General features: G+C 34.7%; 1 protein-coding gene and 1 non-coding gene across 4 annotated transcripts in view; one reads left to right on the top strand and one right to left on the bottom strand.

Moving 5' to 3' along the window:
* Positions 1 to 19676, bottom strand: part of Vps13 (vacuolar protein sorting 13C) — a 157821-nt gene that overhangs the window by 85794 nt on the left and 52351 nt on the right. For all 3 annotated transcript variants that reach the window (XM_069818432.1, XM_069818433.1, XM_069818434.1), the window contains exons 17-26: positions 18677 to 18903; positions 16444 to 16723; positions 14711 to 14937; positions 14450 to 14611; positions 12997 to 13131; positions 12739 to 12911; positions 11671 to 11824; positions 6718 to 6877; positions 4449 to 4588; positions 1220 to 1505 (exon numbers count right to left, since the gene is read on the bottom strand). In XM_069818432.1, the coding sequence (XP_069674533.1) occupies positions 1220 to 1505; positions 4449 to 4588; positions 6718 to 6877; positions 11671 to 11824; positions 12739 to 12911; positions 12997 to 13131; positions 14450 to 14611; positions 14711 to 14937; positions 16444 to 16723; positions 18677 to 18903 (1944 nt within the window). The remainder of the gene's footprint in view (positions 1 to 1219; positions 1506 to 4448; positions 4589 to 6717; positions 6878 to 11670; positions 11825 to 12738; positions 12912 to 12996; positions 13132 to 14449; positions 14612 to 14710; positions 14938 to 16443; positions 16724 to 18676; positions 18904 to 19676) is intronic.
* Positions 17557 to 17630, top strand: TRNAS-GCU (transfer RNA serine (anticodon GCU)). The gene has a single exon. It is a non-coding gene; the product is annotated as a tRNA-Ser (tRNA).

The following is a 19676-nucleotide window of genomic DNA, read 5'->3' as shown; positions in this document are numbered from 1 at the left end:
AATGGATGCAAGTAAATTACAGACTGAATATCAGAGGATCAAAAATAAAAGCAAACTTAAGAAATAAAGCTTTCCTTTTAAAAGTATAACATATTGGTCAGAAATAACTGATGTGTTCCTAGGTATCTTATATTAAGGAAACAGTATAAACTTAAACTGAAAGTACATTCTAATTTCACACTGTCTTCTATATTTAAATCTGCAATATGGCAAGAGAATCTTCCATATTCTCTCAGCCCTAGAAAGGACAGACATTAGGATGTATGGGTTAACTGACGAGACTGTGAATCCTTAGGAAACACATGCACAGGATGAGTCTGATGGAAAACAGGATTTGGTCGTCAATGAAGTAGATACAGACTCAGAAACAAAATCTGGGCCAACTCTAGAACATACCTACAGAGGGGGATTTATAATGTTTCCTGTCAGTATAACACTGGACTCCGGTGAATGCCAGGTAATCTATGGCGAATTCTCGGCCTCATCTCGCCAAATACCATCTCGCTATCACCAATCTCCTCGACGCTAAATAACCTAGTAGTTGATACAGCGTCATTAAATAACCAACTTAAAAAAAAAACACTGGACCCGGACCATCAATTGTGAGGAGATCGACATGCCACGCAGAGTAGAGGGTTTCTGTCTCGTTGTAATAGCTCAGGCTGTTATATTGTCTATCGTGCAGAACAGTATGGGTTCAGGTCACATTGGCGGCAGATTTTTTTACATGAATTTTTCTTAAGACACCTGCGACCGAAGTTTCATTTTGTTTGTTTTTGTATGTGGAATAATTATTTCCCATCTCTTGTGGGCCCGCAGAGAACAATAAAAAAATAAAAATCAATTGAAAGATCCAATTTGTCTTCCAAATAAAAAAAGTAATCATAATCACTAAAAAAAATAAACAAATAAAAGTGGTGAATTTAATACCTCGTCCACTACCCATCTACATCTCCAACTGCTCCGACCCTACGAGGCATGGAATTGAAGAGCTGGCGGAAATAGTCTGATCCTGGGCGGTCTTCCCAGGCATCGAGAACTTGACCCCACAGTTCATTCTGATTCTGAGGGGAGTATATTACATCTGTTTCTTGCTACCTTCTACAGTAATAATGGAATGATAATATAAGCAGAAATGATGGAATAAGAACAAAGTAAATGTGACACTCTGATATTCAAATTAATTTTAGCTTTTAATAAAAGAGATGAACTCACTCACCAAACATTTCCGATCCTTTCTGCTGATAAGTGAGATCAATCATGCTTCTGAAAGGAGCTTCAACTGCAGGAGAAGCATTGCTTGGTGCTTCAGATTTCCTTTCCATCAGACGTTTGATTTTGGAATCACTATTGAAGCGAGTATCATCCAGCAGACAATCAACTAACAAAATAGAAGTGATGATAGAACTATCTGATAGAATTCTCCCTTTCAGTGACAGAATGTGTAAGCTAAATCGACCAAGTCCGTTCTCTGGAAGGTGCAGTGGAGAAGATACACCATGAAGCTGTGAATAAAAATACAAATGTTATTAGAAATGTAGTCCCAAATTAGAAACATTTTGCATAATTTCCTTTAGTCATTCATCTTCAGTCAATCCTTTAATAAAATATAATACAGTATTTGAAAAGTTACTCGAAAAGCAGAAAGGAAAATGGGGAGGACGAAAGGGAAGAATCAGAAGATAGTAGAACTCACATAATCTATTTCACTGAACTGAAGTGTCATTTATTTCTTTCACTTGTTGTGCAACAATATTCAGCTAATATTCACCGAGGAAATGTATACAGGGTGCAGATTTTTTGGTGGATGCGAGAGGATGTAAAATATGAATGTTGGATCTCTGATACACTGTTATGATCCTAAACGTTGAAAATGCTAGGGAACAAGAGGAGTTCCCTGAATGAGTGGAGATTTTTTGGTGGAAGTGAGGGAATGTCCATACGAACATTTTGATATGATGAACATTGGGGCTCTGATGCACTGTTATGGCTCGAGGAGTTGCTCCTTAGATTTAGGCATCCTGCGGTCTTCCATAGTTGGCATTAAAATAACAAATTGCTTTGGACTAATTTTGTAAAAATTAACATAATAAGTTACAACTTGGTCTGAATGATTTGCATTTACATTTTTATTATTTAGCACTGTAAACATGTATCTGAGACCCAATGTTCATTATATTAAAATACTTGTATGGGCACCTCCTCACATTCACCAAAAAAAATCTATACTCATTTCAGAGTCGCCCAGTATACATGTGCAATATGTACAGTAGTGGCAAAAAAAAAACCGGACCAACAGAATAATCAAAGTCCCTGAAATGAGCCACTACACATGCCACACCCGCATTCACAAGATAGCAAGTAATCTATTGAAATTGTTGTAGTTTCGACTGCTGACGTAGCCCATTTCGAAAGCCATTAGAAAATAAGCTGGTAAAATATCGCTGCAATCGAAAAGTATTGAATGAAGAACAAAAAAAAGTTTCCTTCCCAGGCAGGATTCAAACCACAAAAGTCTTAGTTACCAGTCTATCACGCTCTGGAGTGAACAAGGCTCTGAAATCAGCTACAAGGATCGGTCCGGTTTTTTTTGCCACTACTGTACATAAAGGCTAAGAAGTCAGGTAGCAAAACAAGGAAAAAATTTAGACGTAAATTTCCAGAAAGGCTGATTCTGTGCAGAAATACAATGTTAAATTTATTAAATTTAGTTTAAAAATTTAACAAAACAGGCTTTTTGAATGACAGAAAAATGACACAAAAGTAGTTGCATGCTTAGTGAGAACGAACTTGATTGAATAGGTGCTGCTTTGGAATGTAGTCCTCAAAAGTCCCCGAGACACGAGGCATAGGAAACAGGAATTTCCAAAGCATGTACAAGATGAAGAAAATTATTAAATTACAGCTCTACAGAATTCCAGAATTTTCCAATGAGGCTTAGTTTCATCTGAATGGCCACATAGTATCACATAATAACAGATATTGGCCAGCAGAAAAGCCGTCAATTGTGAATGAGATTCCACTTTATAATGGGAAAAATAGGAGTGTGGTATGACATCAGTCCTATAGAATTATTGGACCATTCTTTCAAATGCAAGATACAAAGGAGATATTTTGGAACCCTTTTTCTGATGAATTAACATGTGCAGAAAGATTCATATCGTATTCTCAGCAGGATAATGCCACACCTCATACTTCTGAAGAGTCCATGTTCGACTCAGACTGATGTCATTCATATACTAGTCACGACACTACATCACACCACACTATTTTTGGTGAATGCTATCGAAAATGATAATGTACAGTAGAACCTCGATTTTAGACGACCTTCAGTTAACGTTTTTCTACATTTAACATTGAAATTTCATGGTCCCAATAATTATTACATATGATTAATGTACTTTTATATTCGATTTAACTTTATTCTTTTTGCTACAAAACCCGCATTTTACATTAAAAATTGTTTTTAAATTTTCTTTCTTTAAATCTCGACTAATGTACAAATAAATGCATTTTGATTCAATCCGTAAAATACAACATTTTTTGACGAATCAATAACTTGGAAACACTGCTGCCTCTCCATCACATGATTCCCCCTCCTTCACCACACCTTTATGAAACTGCGTTCCTTTTCGTTTGCTATTCCCACCCTTTGCAAAAATCAATCACAAGCAGAATAAAAAACACACACACACAGCAGAACAGGACACAGTTTGCTAATTCCCGCCTTTTGCAAAAATCAATCACATTCAATGATAGAAGTAGCAGCCACCCATGACCATTGCTTCTTGTCTTTGTTGTGCTCGTTGAAGGGTGTGGTGTCAGTGCTACTACAGGGAAGAGATTAAATTTTTCACAATTACTGTACATATCACTAGAAAACAATGCCCATGTGAAAAGGAAAATGCTTTCTCTCATGGAAAAAGTTAATTTAATTCGCAAAATGGAAAAAGTTCAAATGCTAAGATATCCGAGATGGCGAGAAGAAAGCTTCATCGGCACCGAGCTTTCCTTTATGTTTTCCATTTTTTGTATGGTAATGTCCATAATTTACTTATTGTAGTTTTTATAAATAAATACCATTTTTGCAAAAATATTCAAACATTTTAAAACAAAAGTAGCAAACACCTATTTGGCATTAACCCCCAGTTAAGATTAAATAATTATTCCATATCCCCATAAAAATGTTGATCTGAGGTTCTACTGTATATTGAAATGAAGAGTGGCAGTGAAATGATGGACAGGAACAAGAGAACCACGAGAAAAATCCTCTCGAATCTTGGCTTTGCTCAACACAAATATGACTCCACCATCAGTGAAATTTGAAACCGGGTCAGAAGTCATCATAAATCAGTGTTCTGCAGCATGAAACATATCATGATTATCAGTGATAAAGTGAAGATAGAATAGGAAAGATGATATATAAATAGCAATTTATGTGGACTTACATCTTTCGAGCCTCCTGTGAAAAGGTCAATAATGAGACTTTCCATAGTGAATGTGAATTTTATTGAAGTATACACAGGAGCTGAATCTGCTCCTTTTTCCTTCTCCTCAACACTAGCATCCAAACTTATAGACCTGACACCTAGAAAGAGAAGAATGGTATTATATTATTCTTCATGAAACATAATATGTATAACAAAGCAGACACACAATTGGCTAATCTGAACATTCACAATGTTTCTTTTATTTTGTCACTATTGACAATCAACAGAAAATGTTCCAACAGTGACATTTACAGTTCCAAAATAAATTACGAAATTACAAAAATTCTCATAATATTGTTATGCTGTGCAGTTTTAATACGCGTAACTCCAATTAGATTACTGTAATTGAGACAGGGAGATCAAAAACCCACTAACTCCAATTTTTGACAAAATTGAGTTATGGGCTGGATGATTCTTTTTACTTTGCCCCGCATGCGTGGAAGGCAAGAATACACTAATATCGACATTCATCTGCATTCTGGGAGCTGTTTTAAAACTCGTGGAAGTCAGAACTCCACTTATTCCATGGAATAAGACAGTTTTTGCATTCCAAACTTATTTTCCCAGTAGGTGGCAACACTATCGCTCCACCAGCTGAGTAAAGAATACGATATTCAGAATGTCACAAAAATCTATGAAATCCATGTGAGACATTTAAGGCACAATATCAAGTCGATTAACTTCCAAATACCCAATACAGATGCATCATTCCCCAGTCAACTAAAGTATAATTCAGCATTGTCATTGAAAGAAGAAAACAAAAGGACTTACAAAATTTAATGCAGTTTATTTCTGAGGAAAGTAGGATGAATTACCAAACTCTGTTTGCAGACAGTAATAATCTAGAATCTAGATGTACAGGAAGAACATGAGAGTGAGAGAAAATACAGAATCTGTAACATGAAACAGAGTGTGTTAACATTTTAATATTGTTTGTGGTTTTATTTGTGTATTTTGATGTGCTTTATGGTAATTTGCAATTTTCTGTCTCATATATTTGAAATTTAAAAAAAATGTAGTAATGTTAATCTTAATAATAAGCTTCCATTTTCTCGTATATTCCAATGTTTCATAAGGAAATTATGATATACTTATCTTTTTTTCTTCACATGGCTCATATTTATTAACTCCAGCAGTGTTTATTTCAAATTGTAGCGTAAGATAATGTAAAAATTTAAGTTTTGAAGTATTCAATTAATGAAGAATGTAATTTTACACAATATTAATAGATAAATGTATAATATTTCAAGTTAGTAAGAGAAATAATAAGTTTTTTCTCTCTCCTGTAAAATTTGGTTTATTGGAGTTAGGGAGTTTTCATTTCCCTGTCTCAGTTACTTCATACAGACTTTTACCGATTGAAAGATGTGTTAGATTTAGATACAGATTAATATTAAAGATAAGAACTTTTGAAGCCTCAGAAATAATTTCTTGGTTTCTGAAAAACTTTCCATACCTAGCATTGTTATTTCAGTTACTTCTATGGGTTTCACAACTTCGTAGCTATGTTAATCTTTCATTTCTAGTGTACATGTCAGAATTAACTGGGCAGCTTTCGGTGCTGGACCCGGACTCATTTCACTGGCATTATCACCATCTCATTCAGACACTAAATAACCTAAGATGTTGATACAGCGTCGTAAAATAACCTACCAAAAAATTAAAAATAAAATAAAATAACATTTTCATGAAATATCTAGATAGCTGATCAAAAGTGTGTTCCAATTCGTCATAGAAGTTATCCTTTATATGGTCATCTTTCTCTTCTTCAGGGGCATTAACATTTATAACTACGATATCACACCATCTACTCTTAAGTACTAAATACGATAATCTGTCACTGATATATTCGATCTTTTTTACTGCTGATTTTATTTTTTTATGAACAAAGAATCCTGTTCCTAATTGGTGATTATTTCCTTCCCATAATACAACAAGTAATCTCCTATTTGTGATATGGCATTCCCATCTAACCTAACCTCTTGTACTCCCACAAAGTCTATTCTACTGTATATCTAACGAGTTCTTTTGCTACTAATGTTACCCCTCCTGTTTTATAAAGACTAGTTATGTTCCAAGTACCAAATCTCATAACCGTAAGTGAAGCTAATAAAGAAAAGAATCCAGAAGAAGGTCAAGATAGAAAGTTAGACACATTAATGTTTGTATGATAAATATCCGCGGGAAAAAATTATATTTAATTATTGCTATGAAAATACATTCTTACCTTCAAGAGTACTTGGTCTCTCAAGTGATTTCCTCTGTTCAGCCAAGTTCACTTCCTGCTCCCCTGATTCTGGAGTTGTAGGTTCCTGCGCTGCACCTTCAGCAAAGTTTTCTTGTAACACTTGCATCACCTTCCGATAGTCTTCTTGGCTTAAGGTTACCTAAAACAGAATGCACTCTTCCAGGAAAAAGCACCATATGTAGCAAAAATGGAAGAAATGAAAAAGAGAGAGAGGAAAAAACTGCATAAATAAACACACATAAATTACATTTTTAATCTGTTATTTAATGATTGCGTGATTATGTAGTGCTAATGCAATCATCATCATCCTTAGCTCGACAACCCATCATGGGTCCTGGCTGTCCATAGGAGTGTCCGCCATTCATCCCTATTTCTAGCAACACTCATCCAGTTTTTAACTCCAATAGTTCTGGCATCCTCCCTGATGCCATCCTCCCATCTGACCTTTGGTCTTCCTCTTCGTCTACTTCCCCCTGGTTCATATCGGAGGAGCTAATGCAATCAGTGATAGTGAAATATAATATCTTTGGACAAGAGTCCAGGGGAAAAAAATCTCTCTCCAATACACGCAGCCCCTTTTTCACCTGAAACGAACATGGGTTCAATCTTCCAAACCTCGTGTTTTCTATAATTTATTAGCAACAGAAAAAATACAATCTAAACATCTTCCAAATAAGTTACTGGTTCTTCCGCCTTCATTTAAATCCAGACATAATTTACTATCATTTCTCGTTCTTGACAAACATTAAATTCTGCTAATCAACTTCAATTGAGGGAGGGGGGACTGATTCCATCTTCCAGTTATCTCAATCTCAGAACTGGAATTTGGCACTGTCAGACTAGCAGAGTCCAGAGAGGTCTTTATTGACCAAATTTAGAGTTACTGAAAACACCAACCTAACATACAACGTAATGCTTGTTCCATTCTCAAGTATTGTTCTCCCAACTAGACGTTGGGTGTCAAAATTTGCAGCCTCAAAAATATTTTTACTATAAAACATTTTACATGTTCCAAATTTAAATAATTTCAGAATTAAAATATGTCCATTAAATAAGCACCGAGATTAATAACTCTGAAAACAATTAATTTAATTGATCATTCATCAAATGCTCAAAACTTTGAACGTCTTCCATTTGTTTTCTAACATGCCAGTAAAAGTCTGTGACATTATTAACAATTTTGTCTGCAGTTGAGTATGTGTGGCAAGTTCATAGTTGAATCTTCTTCTCTGCAAAGAACACAGTTCGGTGATGTATGGATTCCAAGTAAGAAGAGATGTGCTACCAAACAGTCATGCCCAGTTACTAGCGTGAAGATTGATTTTTTTTAAATTTCGCAACAAAGTTTATTTATTATTATTATTATTATTATTATTATTATTATTATTATTATTATTATTATCATTATTTAATATTGTCCATTTATAATTTTTCAAAATTTTACTTAATAATAAGAAATCTCAGTTTCTGTTGGATTGTGGTTCCTTTTCTTGTCAAAATGATTGCATTTTCCTTTCCGTTGAATGCACAATACAAAGATATTCATTGCAAAGCAACTATTTTCATCTGTTTTTGTAGAAACTTAATTTTGGTATATATATATATATATATATTTTTTTTTTTTTTTGAAGCATCCAATTCCAAAACTGTCTAAATCCATTTTAAAAAAATTGAGATAATGGCGGTTTCGTCATCTACCTAAATGTCTCTAGCAATTTTCTAATGAATGTTGCGCCTAAATTCCCTCTTTCCTTCCATAAATAAGCTTCAAATATGACGAACACTGCAAACAATTAGGAAAAAAGTTATCAGTTTTTGGCGTTTCCTGAAAATTGTTAAGAATGGATGTAGACAGTTTTGGAACTGGAGGCTTCAATTCTTCCTCCTCCTCTCTTGTCTTCTAATGTTAATTGAAACAACAGCTTGAAATGCAGATTTTGAATCACAAACTAAGGGTACTTTGATTTTGAACAGAGTTCTATATCTGGACTGTACACCTTAATCAAGGTAACAGAGCTGATGAATCGGTATTAAATCATAAACATAGGTAGTACAATAAGCCTAAGGCTGCAGTGCACCCGGAGTAATGATGGGCCTAATTGTGGAAGGAAAAAAAAAAGAGGGTGCTTTGGTAAATTAATTTATTTCGTAAATTAACTGTTGTAGACTGGTATTAATAGCTTCTAATTCACCAGCGTAGTGTGCAGAGTATTCTCCTACAGTAGGGTAAAGGCAGAAAAGTTAACAAATACCTGCTCCAGTAATATAATTTTGTTGCAGAGATTCATCTGTGTAAATGTGTAACCACTCTGATTTTGGATATAAAATATCTACAGTTTCTAATGTCAGTAATTTTATTATTTCTATACTTGTGTTCTTTTTCTTTATATTTTCCAAAAGCTGAAGATTATTATTACTGTATACCAATGCATTCCAGTGGAGATCGTGACATTTATTCTAAATTCCAAATAAGAAAAATTCTGAGGTAAACAAACACTTGAAGCGAAATGTATTACACCGCTGTGATATGTAACGTGATTACCATCCAGTGGCGTGTGGTGATAAATAATCCTGGTGGTGCACAAATATTTATTATGATTATGATATTATTATTATTATTATTATTATTATTATTATTATTATTATTATTATTATAGGTACTAACTACTACATAACTATTAACATATGTTACGTAGGTATAGATTTACATAATTTTGTTAGTCAAGAAATTGCAGTTAATCAGTTTCCTATGTAGGCTAGGTACACCGTAAATAATATTGTTTTCGCTGTATTGCGTTTTATAACACAGTTCACAAGCATTCGATACGTGTGTCGTCTCATCAACCTTAACTGCTAAAAAGTCAGCAGCTTTCTTTTTTTTCTTTGAAATCTCATCATGGCATACATCAAAATGGCTTGAAGGACTTCGTTCTGTATAGTGTTTGATGTGCTCTTAAATGCTGTTCCTCCTTCCAAATGTTCCTTAAGAGTGCGTCTGATTTAGAACTGAAATTGAAGAGGCCAAGAAAAATACTAGCGTTTAAAGATGAGTTTCCGTCTTCGTGACCTCTTAAAGCCAACTCAAAAGCTCCACAAAACCGCACGCACATATCTGTTCTTGGTAACTTTATCATTGTGAAGTACAACAATCCAATTGTGTCCGTATGTTTGTTTGACCCAACACTGCTAATTTAACATTGTTGTTGATGTGTGCAGCTGAAGAATCTTGTTTTTAATTCTTTCATTCATGTGCTTCAAATCAACCATACCTGCACAACGATAATCAAAATTATTTAGTTACTACAGACAGTCCTAAATTCAAACAGAAAAATAAATAAAATTCATAAAACGTACTTATTTTTGTCAATAAATGTTCGCCGTCGAACAATAGGCAAGGAAAACAAAATACAGCGTCTTTTACATTGCAGCCGCATATTGCATTTTTCGTAAATCCGAATGTTGAATTTTCTTGTCACTTTTCTATTACTGTTCTTCGTCACTTATAATTTTAATTCATGTGTAGGTCTACCCATCATCTTTATTTTGATCTTTTTGTGTAAAGGTCTTATAGAAAATTACACATTTAAAAGATTTTGCACACTATTCATTGTAACATTTATGATGGAACGAGCTTGAGAACACATCTGAAAGTGCTCCTAACCCCTCTTACGCACACTGTACTGCCTCCCTACCATGCTCCAAAGCCTGCCAGTGAAACAGTACCACTGCGCATGCTCGAATGGAACAGTGTGCCGCAAGTGTCGAGCGGTAAACGTAAGTCCCAGGCGTCAACAAGAACAGTACACATGCAGCGTTATATTTACATAGTATTATAATAAAGAATTATGTCGCCCACATAGTCTACACATTTAAAAACATGCGTCATTTGAAGAAGTGGTGCACTGCTCCAGTGCTCCTTAAGAGAAATCGCCACTGTTACCATCTTATTGCAGAACACAAACTCTCCATGTACGTTCGGTACAATCAGCTAATATAAAAATTACGAAATTGGTTTTGGTTACTGTGAAGACAGGCATTGAATTCCATAAAGTAATGCATTTACCATAATACCTTGTTGATGAGAAGTCCGATTTTTCCACACAAAAACGATGTGGAGGTAAATAAACATTTGATAATTTTATGAAAATTGTATTAGGCAGTAGTCTTAATGTTGCTACCTGTGCAGAATCCACCATGCTACAGCACAGACTCCAATCTCTACAGTTGCAAGTGTTTATGTTCATTGTTTATGTTCAGTATAATGTTTATATGCTTAACCATGTACAGGAGATATAATATCTTTGTAAGGTTACAAAAGACCAAGTCTCAGCATTATATGTGAAGTGGTATAGGTTATGTTAGACTGTGACACAGGTTCTAGCTGCTTGAAATTCAATAGCACGGGTTAAAAAAAGTCTACCTACTTTAAACAGTAACATTAATTTTGTGAGAATGGATCTATGTTAACTCATATCGTCATTCTGAACATATCACGAATCTCGGTTCATTATTTTAACATATTCACTTCTGTCTAAATTACCAACAACAATCAATATCTCAATAAGGAATTGCGAACTAATTTCTAGCACATAAGTCAATACAGCTAATAGGAGAACACGTATTATTTGATACAATGGTCTGGGAGGTGGTAAAACTCCATTGTTTACCACAGGAATACTTTCCCACTTCTTTCAGTTAAAGCGAACAAAAACTCTTTCATGTGCAATTGAAACTGTAACTATATAATTGCAGTAGACTAATAAAAGAACAATGCATAAATGAATATTAACAATAAATGATGACGATTGTGCAGTCAGTGGCAGATGAGGAAAGATTAAACAAGTAACAAGTATATTAATTATAATCTTCACAAGAAAAACATAAGATGATTTTCAATATATTCTGTAACTTCTGTGCAATTAGGTAACTTACATTGATGCTTTCTAATCTTCCAGATAAGTCTAGATCGGGAATTTCCTTATACCAGCCTGCAGAAAGATTGCGCAGAACTAACAAACCAAAAGTAATTGGCTGCAGAATTAAACTCTCATTAACCACTTCTTTTGCTTCATCATCCAGTTTGGCTCTGTAAAAGGCAATATGTGACCATATTACATGTCTTAAATTCAAACATAATAACCTACTGTACAAATATGTGAATTACAATAAAACATGTGATGAATTCTATAAAACATTATATTATGTAAAGGAGGTACGTCAAACTGACACCTCATGGATGGTTCTTCATGTTTTCTTTTGCGACCCATCCCACATCCATGAAAAACAAAAGTATGAAGCAATAAGCCACAATTCAGAAATTAAAAAACATTTTTATACTTAGTAATGGCAAGGTCAGCAAGTCATGTGCGGCCCAAAAGGGATACAGTTACACAAGAAACAGACAGCAACACAAATTAATGAGTTTGACACACCTGATGTAAAGCAATTTTCAAGAAATAAAGCAACATGACATAATTCAATTTAAAATATATAATTATACGTAGAAAAATTACATTTCGTTCTAAAGGTTGTACTCTGGATTCCATTACTGCCATTTTGTTCCTTAGTCATACTGACCAACGAAACTACATCTACCTACTCCCACCCCTGCAATGCACGTGCGGCTTGACTCAACCCTATTGTGTATTCCGGTTTCCAGTAGTGTTCATGTCAGAGTAGCAGCTACATAATTAGAACTGGTTTGTGATGTATGCCAACATTTCAGAGGTGCAACAGCAAGCTACTGTTTGTAGAAATAATTATCTGTGTGTCCACTGTATAATATTACTCACTATCATAGCAGTGGGAGGGATGAAGTAGTGGCTGTATACACAACTACAAAACGTGAAGGCATTAATGGAATAGATTGTACCAATACATTGTGCAGGTAACCAATACATTGTGCAGGTAATAAAACTGTAGAGTAAAACACGAATATTGGACTGATTCTCGTACTACACTAAATCTATTTGCTTATAACGAGAAATTTTAAGCTATTACCTGGATAGTTTGAGATTCTGTAGATCCAAATTTAATTCATCTACTACAGCAGGATGCCCTTTTAAACTTCGAACATTCAGAGTCTTGAACTTGTTGTACAAAGTGAGATTACCAAAGTCCAAAATTAATGTATCATTGCTCTTGGAATTCACTGGAATGACTATGATTGGAGCCTGAACACAAGAATGTTAATATTATATCATAAACATATAACACTTCTATTAATCTCAATGCAACTCATATTAGCATAAACAATACCTGTAATTTTATGTCCAAAGATAGCTTTGCTGCCTTTTCATATGCTTCTTGCATATTCTGTTTTGCAGCTTCAGCAGCACCAGCTGCTGCGTCCACTATTGCCTTTTGTGCTTGTTGGAATGAGTTCAGGAATTTCTGGACAAAAAAAACAAATAATAATAATGATGATGATGATGATGATGATAATAATAATAATAATAATAATAATAATAATAATAAAGGTATCCCCGTAACATGCCATAAAGGCACTTGGGGGGCATGGAGGTAGAGCCCCATGCTTTCCATAACTTCGGCACAAGAATGAGGTGGTGTGGTCGGCACCACGCTCTGACCGCCTTTTACCCCCGGGAAAGACCCGGTACTCAATTTTTTAGGAGGCTGAGTGAATCTTGGGGCCGTTCTGAAAGTTTGGCAATGAGAAGAAATCCTTTACCACCTGGGATCGAACCCTGGACCTTCCAGTCCATGCCAGCTGCTCTACCAATTGAGCTACCCGGCCACCCAATAATAATAATAATAATAATAATAATAATAATAATAATAATAATAATAATAATAATAATAATAATAATACTATTATTATTATTATTATTATTATTATTACTATACCACCTCATCATTCTCATTATTCTTGCCCTTATAGTCACTATTACTTCTTCATCATCATCATCTTCTTCATCATTGCCGTCATTAACAAATGCAATTTATCCTTCATCTCAACCTCCTCATTTGTCTCATTTTCTACAAGAATTGTATCATTTGTTTCAAACTAATTACCGGTAACATAAATCTTAAGTCACAAATATCAGGACTTCTTGACAGTGTGCTGGCATGGCACAAAGCCACTATTTCAGAAAACATAGGACTAATGCAAATAAAGGGAAACATATCCAATGTGACGATATGACAAAAGTTTCCTCTTTCCTCATCAAAACTTAACCTCGAGCCACATGTTTTAACTACAACACAGAAGAAAACACAAATTGCTGAACTCATTCAAAAATATATTTTTGTTGTTAACGTTCTCTGGCCATACACCTGATCTCCCATGTATTTCCGAGGATATACATAGAGGATATATTATACGCAATATAATTTCGCTGTATCAACCAATTGCATTCGTCTTAAGACAATTACAAAGTTCAATGTAGGACCATTCATCCTGACTTTGTGAGTCGCAGTTTAAAAAATGTCAGATTGCTTTATTTCAATTTGAACGAGCTGGGAGTGTTAAGACTCAACAATTCTAACCAAAAAGGACAAAAAATGTTTACTAATTATTATGTTTTATTCTTCTGGCTAACTGCGGGACTAGCACACTAACATCCAAGAAAGACTGAGGAAACCACGTAAATTTCAAGTCATGGTACTATAGCAACAAGGGACTGGCTCTAAATAAAGTTAATGTAACAAAACTGTAATATTCCTATAGTATACTATTCAGGTTACTTACAAGCAAGTTGCTGACAAACCAGTTAAGAAAGACAATCCGCAAGCATGCCATACTGGCTTGTACAGACATATCCACCTTTTCCACGATACTATCATCTTGCTCTTCTTCATTGTACATAACTATTTGCGCTGACATAGCTTCTTGACCCATAATTGATATTATCTGCAAATATATAATAATATTTAGCAACATTAACATCAATGAAAACAGAAGAATTTAAATGTACCGTAATGTATTTTCCAAACTGTTCACAGTACTCACATTTGGATGAATTGTTTCAGGATTAGGATCATGAATCACGAAGTCTTTCAGCTTAGCTGTGATTACAGTGTTTGTCTTCTTGACTATAACACCTGCAACAGCGCCTTGCACAAGGACGACTGCAATCTTTGATTTTCTGTTCCCTATTTCAACCTTGAAATGTTCTAGGTAGGCTGCAATCTTCAAATCTATTTCCTGTATGGACTTCTTCCTTCTCTTCTTTGGAACTGAGTGTACAACATTTTGTATTATTTTTTAAGAAAGTAGAACCCATTTACTTGAATCTTTAACATTTGAATTTTCTTCAAATAATTTTTATTCTTTTCAAATTCTTGAATGTTCGTATCCTCACACAACCAAACTACAAGTACTATAGATGCGTCGCTGTTATTTCAGTGTGGCTCCTCCTCTTTGCTTATGTTCTAGAAAGTGTAGGGTCTATAAAGACTAGATATGTATAATCGTTCGCCATTTTACTTCTTTTGTTGCTGGTTGCGGTTAGTAGACAATGCTATTTGCCACACCATTAAACATAATCATGTTGTGGTTCCTATGATAGTCAATCAATCGCATTATAATTTTTAGGATTCACAGACAAATGCCTAAGGAAAGAAAGATTGAAATGGAACCTTGTATTTCTCAAATAACGTGAAAATTCTGACAAGATATTAATAGAAGCAAAAATAACGAATATTACAAATTTTCTGTGTGTTAAAGGTACATGAAAAGTATAATCCATTCCGATAAAACAAACTCATTTTCACTGGAAATATCCAATAGAATCCTGACTCTCTCGGCCCACAATTTTGTAAACACTGAAAGCAGTGTGAGAATTTCTATAATAAGCAACCATCCATCCTTTATCCTTTAACAGACAAAAATCGAGACATCAGTTCTCTGCAAAGCAAAATCGCTCTTGTTTAACTCGCCATAACTCACAAACTCTATTATCAGGTAGTACACCTCACTTGACGATATGTGTCAGAGGAAGAACAATGTTTGTATGCATCTGAAGTTTGACAAATGTAATATGTAGCTAGTCGGCGATGTATGCAATGGAGAGGGAAAGGAACTGGCCACCCTACCTCATTATCTCCTGGTCTAGTTGTCTCATAAATGGTGCCTTGTTGTATCACTTATGAGATTCAGATCTGTCTTCGGACAGTTCACTAAACAAAAAAAAAACCAATAAATATTTTGAGTAGCAGCCACTTTTAAAAGTAAATTCCATTCTTTCTAAACATTTCTCTCGCTTTGACCTCCCCCACCTAACGTGAAAAATAAAAAAGTTCGTCGCTTATCAACTTTTCAGGGTGTCAATGTCTATTTTGAATGGGTTACTTCGAAGTTAGTATGTTTTTTTCCCTCACAAAAGATTTTGACTCCGAATTTTTTGCTATGCTTTCCTTAGACATTTATCTATGAATCCTAAAAATTACAGCGCGATTGATTGACTCCCATAGGAGCTACAACATGTTTAACGGTGCTGCAGAGATAGTTTTCATCTCCTTGCTGTGAACGACAATGAAAGAACCAATATGGTGCACGATTATACCCATTATTTATACAGTCTTAGGAAGTGTATAACGTCATCAGCAGCGAATGACAAGTCACAGACATTTAAATGTAGCTGACCTGCAACATAATTGACTGCCGGAAATAAGAGCGACATGACTATAACAACAATACAATTCCAATTTTCTGTAACCTTAAGCAAATGAAATATAACTTACCAACTTTGGTTTCATCAACTGTTACAGATTCCTCTTCTGGGATAACACTAAGAGGCATCCTGGTAGGTAGTGTAGTAGGGGATGGCTGTACAACAATACGATCTCCAGTTTCTGGTTTTCCTTGAATCTCTTCCAATCGACTCTGGAAGTTGTTCGACACTGCTAGAAGTGTTAGGAGTGACTCTTGATGCAGGAGGACGTCGAGTGTTGTAAATTTCACGTCCACCAATTTCAATACAGATCCGTGCTTCGTGTGAAACTCTGGAGATTGTTTGTTTACCTAAGATTAAGGGTAAAATGTATTATTAATTTACCCATGAATATATTTCAAGCTGCGATGATAACTTTAAATCTAATGTCTAATACAATGTAATCAGCAGTTAATCCTTAGAATTTCTTTTTTTCTTACTCTGCTTAACCTCTCCTTTTATCTGACTTACACACCAAAGGGAGGTTCATTCTATCGTACATTAAACATGTCACAAGGCATTCCTGATCATGGCATCAACATGATGCAGAGGCAAAGCTGAGACATTACAGGACAACCACAAAGACAACTGATAAACATCCGTACCATGGACAGAAGATAAAATTCAATTTTCCACGCCAGGAATGAATCGAACCTCGGACTGCTTGGTTGGGAAGCACACATACTATCTAAAAAGCTACAACCGTCGACTCTTAGAATTAATAAGACATATACAGAATCTTAAAACTTCAGTCTATAATTTATTACTCCAATTTCTTACTTATTAGTGTAATATTAATGCTATTAAGTATTTCAAGTCCTCTGTTTATACATGCCATTATCGTGTAACAAAATTTACGAAATAAATTTTATTTGATTTTTTCAATCTACAAGTCTACAAATATATTTCTTTCAGTGTAGTAGTAATATTTGATATTATAATTCTCCCTAAGTGACCAGCACAATTGTGTATATATGTGTATATATACTTCCTAACAAGTGTACTGGAGGTACTTTAACAGAAAGCCACAATTTAAAGTCACACAGTATTTGTGTGCACTCACAGTTGAGTTCTGGCGTCTTGTCAGCTCATGCGAGTTGTGTGGGTATAAAAAAGGAAAAATTGTGACGGTGTCGTGTATAGTTCCTGGGGTAGCTCAGTCGGTAGAGCGTTCGCGCGCTAAGCGAAGGGTCCCGGGATCGATACCCGGCCCAGGAACAATTTTTCCTTGAAATTATTCAATATCATTTCTATCTAGAATTTTTACGCAAAATAGATGTTCGATATAATTAATCATGAACAATACTGCAACCTAGTATCAAAGTGAAACAGTTATGGTTCAATACTTGATGTCATGCACAGCAAAAAAAGAACGAATAGTGAATATGGTGAAACAAGTTACATACTGCAGACATAAAAGTTTGTGATGAAATTTTAATTATGTAACTTAAATTTCAACACATGGTTGCAAAATCATCTTCATAACTGTCCGCACCTGTGGAGTAACGCTAGCATGTCTGGTCACAAAACCAGGTGGCCCAGGTTCGATTCCCGGTCGGGGCAAGTTATTGGTTGGGGTTTTTTCTGGGGTTTTCCCTCAACCCAATATGAGCAAATGCTGGGTAACTTTCGGTGCTGGATCCCGGACTCATTTCACCGTCATTATCACCTTCATCTCATTCAGACGCTAAATAACTTAAGCTGTTGAGAAAGCGTAGTAAAATAACCTAACCTCTTCATAACTCAATCACCTTTACAGTCTAAAATCTCGAAGTGGTAGTCCATAAATAAATGATTAAATTATTCCAAAACGAATGAAGAAGCTGAATTTATTTCACTGTATTCCTTTCTGGACCCAGAGAAGGGAATATATTTCTGTACATAAACACGAACCAAATAATATGTCTGCCCAATAACCAATAAATGGAGAATAAAATTAAATTGTTTCATGATGTCTCTTTCTTGGTTCTATTCAGGATGTTTCAGGTGTTCAATGTACCCCTATTTCCGATAGTAGAGCAAAAATCTGATTAACATAATTTATTTCTTGATTTTCACCTTGTCCTATAGTCCAATTGCAAATACTGTGCTTCTTGATATGTGACATAATCCTACTTCCTGAATGTGACAGCTACTGAGAAACAACAAGGTCAAATAAAACAATGACAAATTGTCAATGTATATGAAATTAAAAATAAAACAACATTTTTACCTAAAAACAAGTAAAATTTAAGTATGTTCATACGTAAGATAAAACTACTTACATCCACATAGAGAACTGTAAACAAATATTTCGAATCTCCAGCTGCCATCGGTGTGTCTAGCAAGCAAACTGAAGCAACCGGGTCGTAGTGGATGAGAGAAATACCACCAATGCGCAACATCACTGTCATATCAAAAGTCTTCTGCACCATTTCAACTTCCAAGCGTAGAAGATTAAAGTCAAGTAATTTTTCATTTTCGCTTGCCTGGCTGATACTTATCTTGAAATCTATAACGGAAATTTGTTGTTTTAAGCAGTCAGCTAGACACAAAGAAAATTATCTTAAACAATTGTAACAAGACCCAAAACATGCAATTTTACTAGACAATGAATTAGAGATATAATATGGACTAATAACAAAACAAAATTTCACATTACTTTCTTATCATTATCATTATCAATAAAATTATTGTTATTTTGTTGTAGTTGCAGCAGCACAGCAGCAGTAGTAGTAAATTGTCCTAACATTGGTCAGTATAAGGATCTAAGGGAAAAAAAAAGTCATCAAGAGGAAATGTCACTACATTCTATGCATTTCTTTGATTTCCAGAATTACTTTAGGAATATATATCAATATATCCTAACAGTGAACTTCGTTATCACATCATCTGCAGAGTTCCGTAAGTATATTAACACAACCTTCATAGATTATTGAATAATATTCCCACTTGTAATACACTACATATTTCATTACAGAAAGACTTATTATATTCTAAATGATTCCTGGATACACAACTCAATGTCGAAAACGTAAGGTCTGTGCAACCTATAGTTCTACATACAACTTCAGTAATTTGAATCTAAACGTGAGTATTTTCATAGCAAATTATTCAATAATATTGACCATGTTTTTCAATATTTTATATTAGTTACTTATGATACACGTGTATTACAGAACGAAATACATCATGAACGGCTCAACTTCCTGTTTCGAAAGTTATACCTACATTCTACGTTTCAACCATTTGAAATCATTTTGACGTCTACTTAAATATGAAGTT

Source organism: Periplaneta americana, chromosome 2, assembly GCF_040183065.1.
Source record: "Periplaneta americana isolate PAMFEO1 chromosome 2, P.americana_PAMFEO1_priV1, whole genome shotgun sequence".
Classification (NCBI taxonomy): Eukaryota; Metazoa; Arthropoda; class Insecta; order Blattodea; family Blattidae; genus Periplaneta; species Periplaneta americana.
The sequence above is the reverse complement of the archived record's forward strand: the minus strand, read 5'-3'. Positions and strand labels throughout refer to the sequence as shown.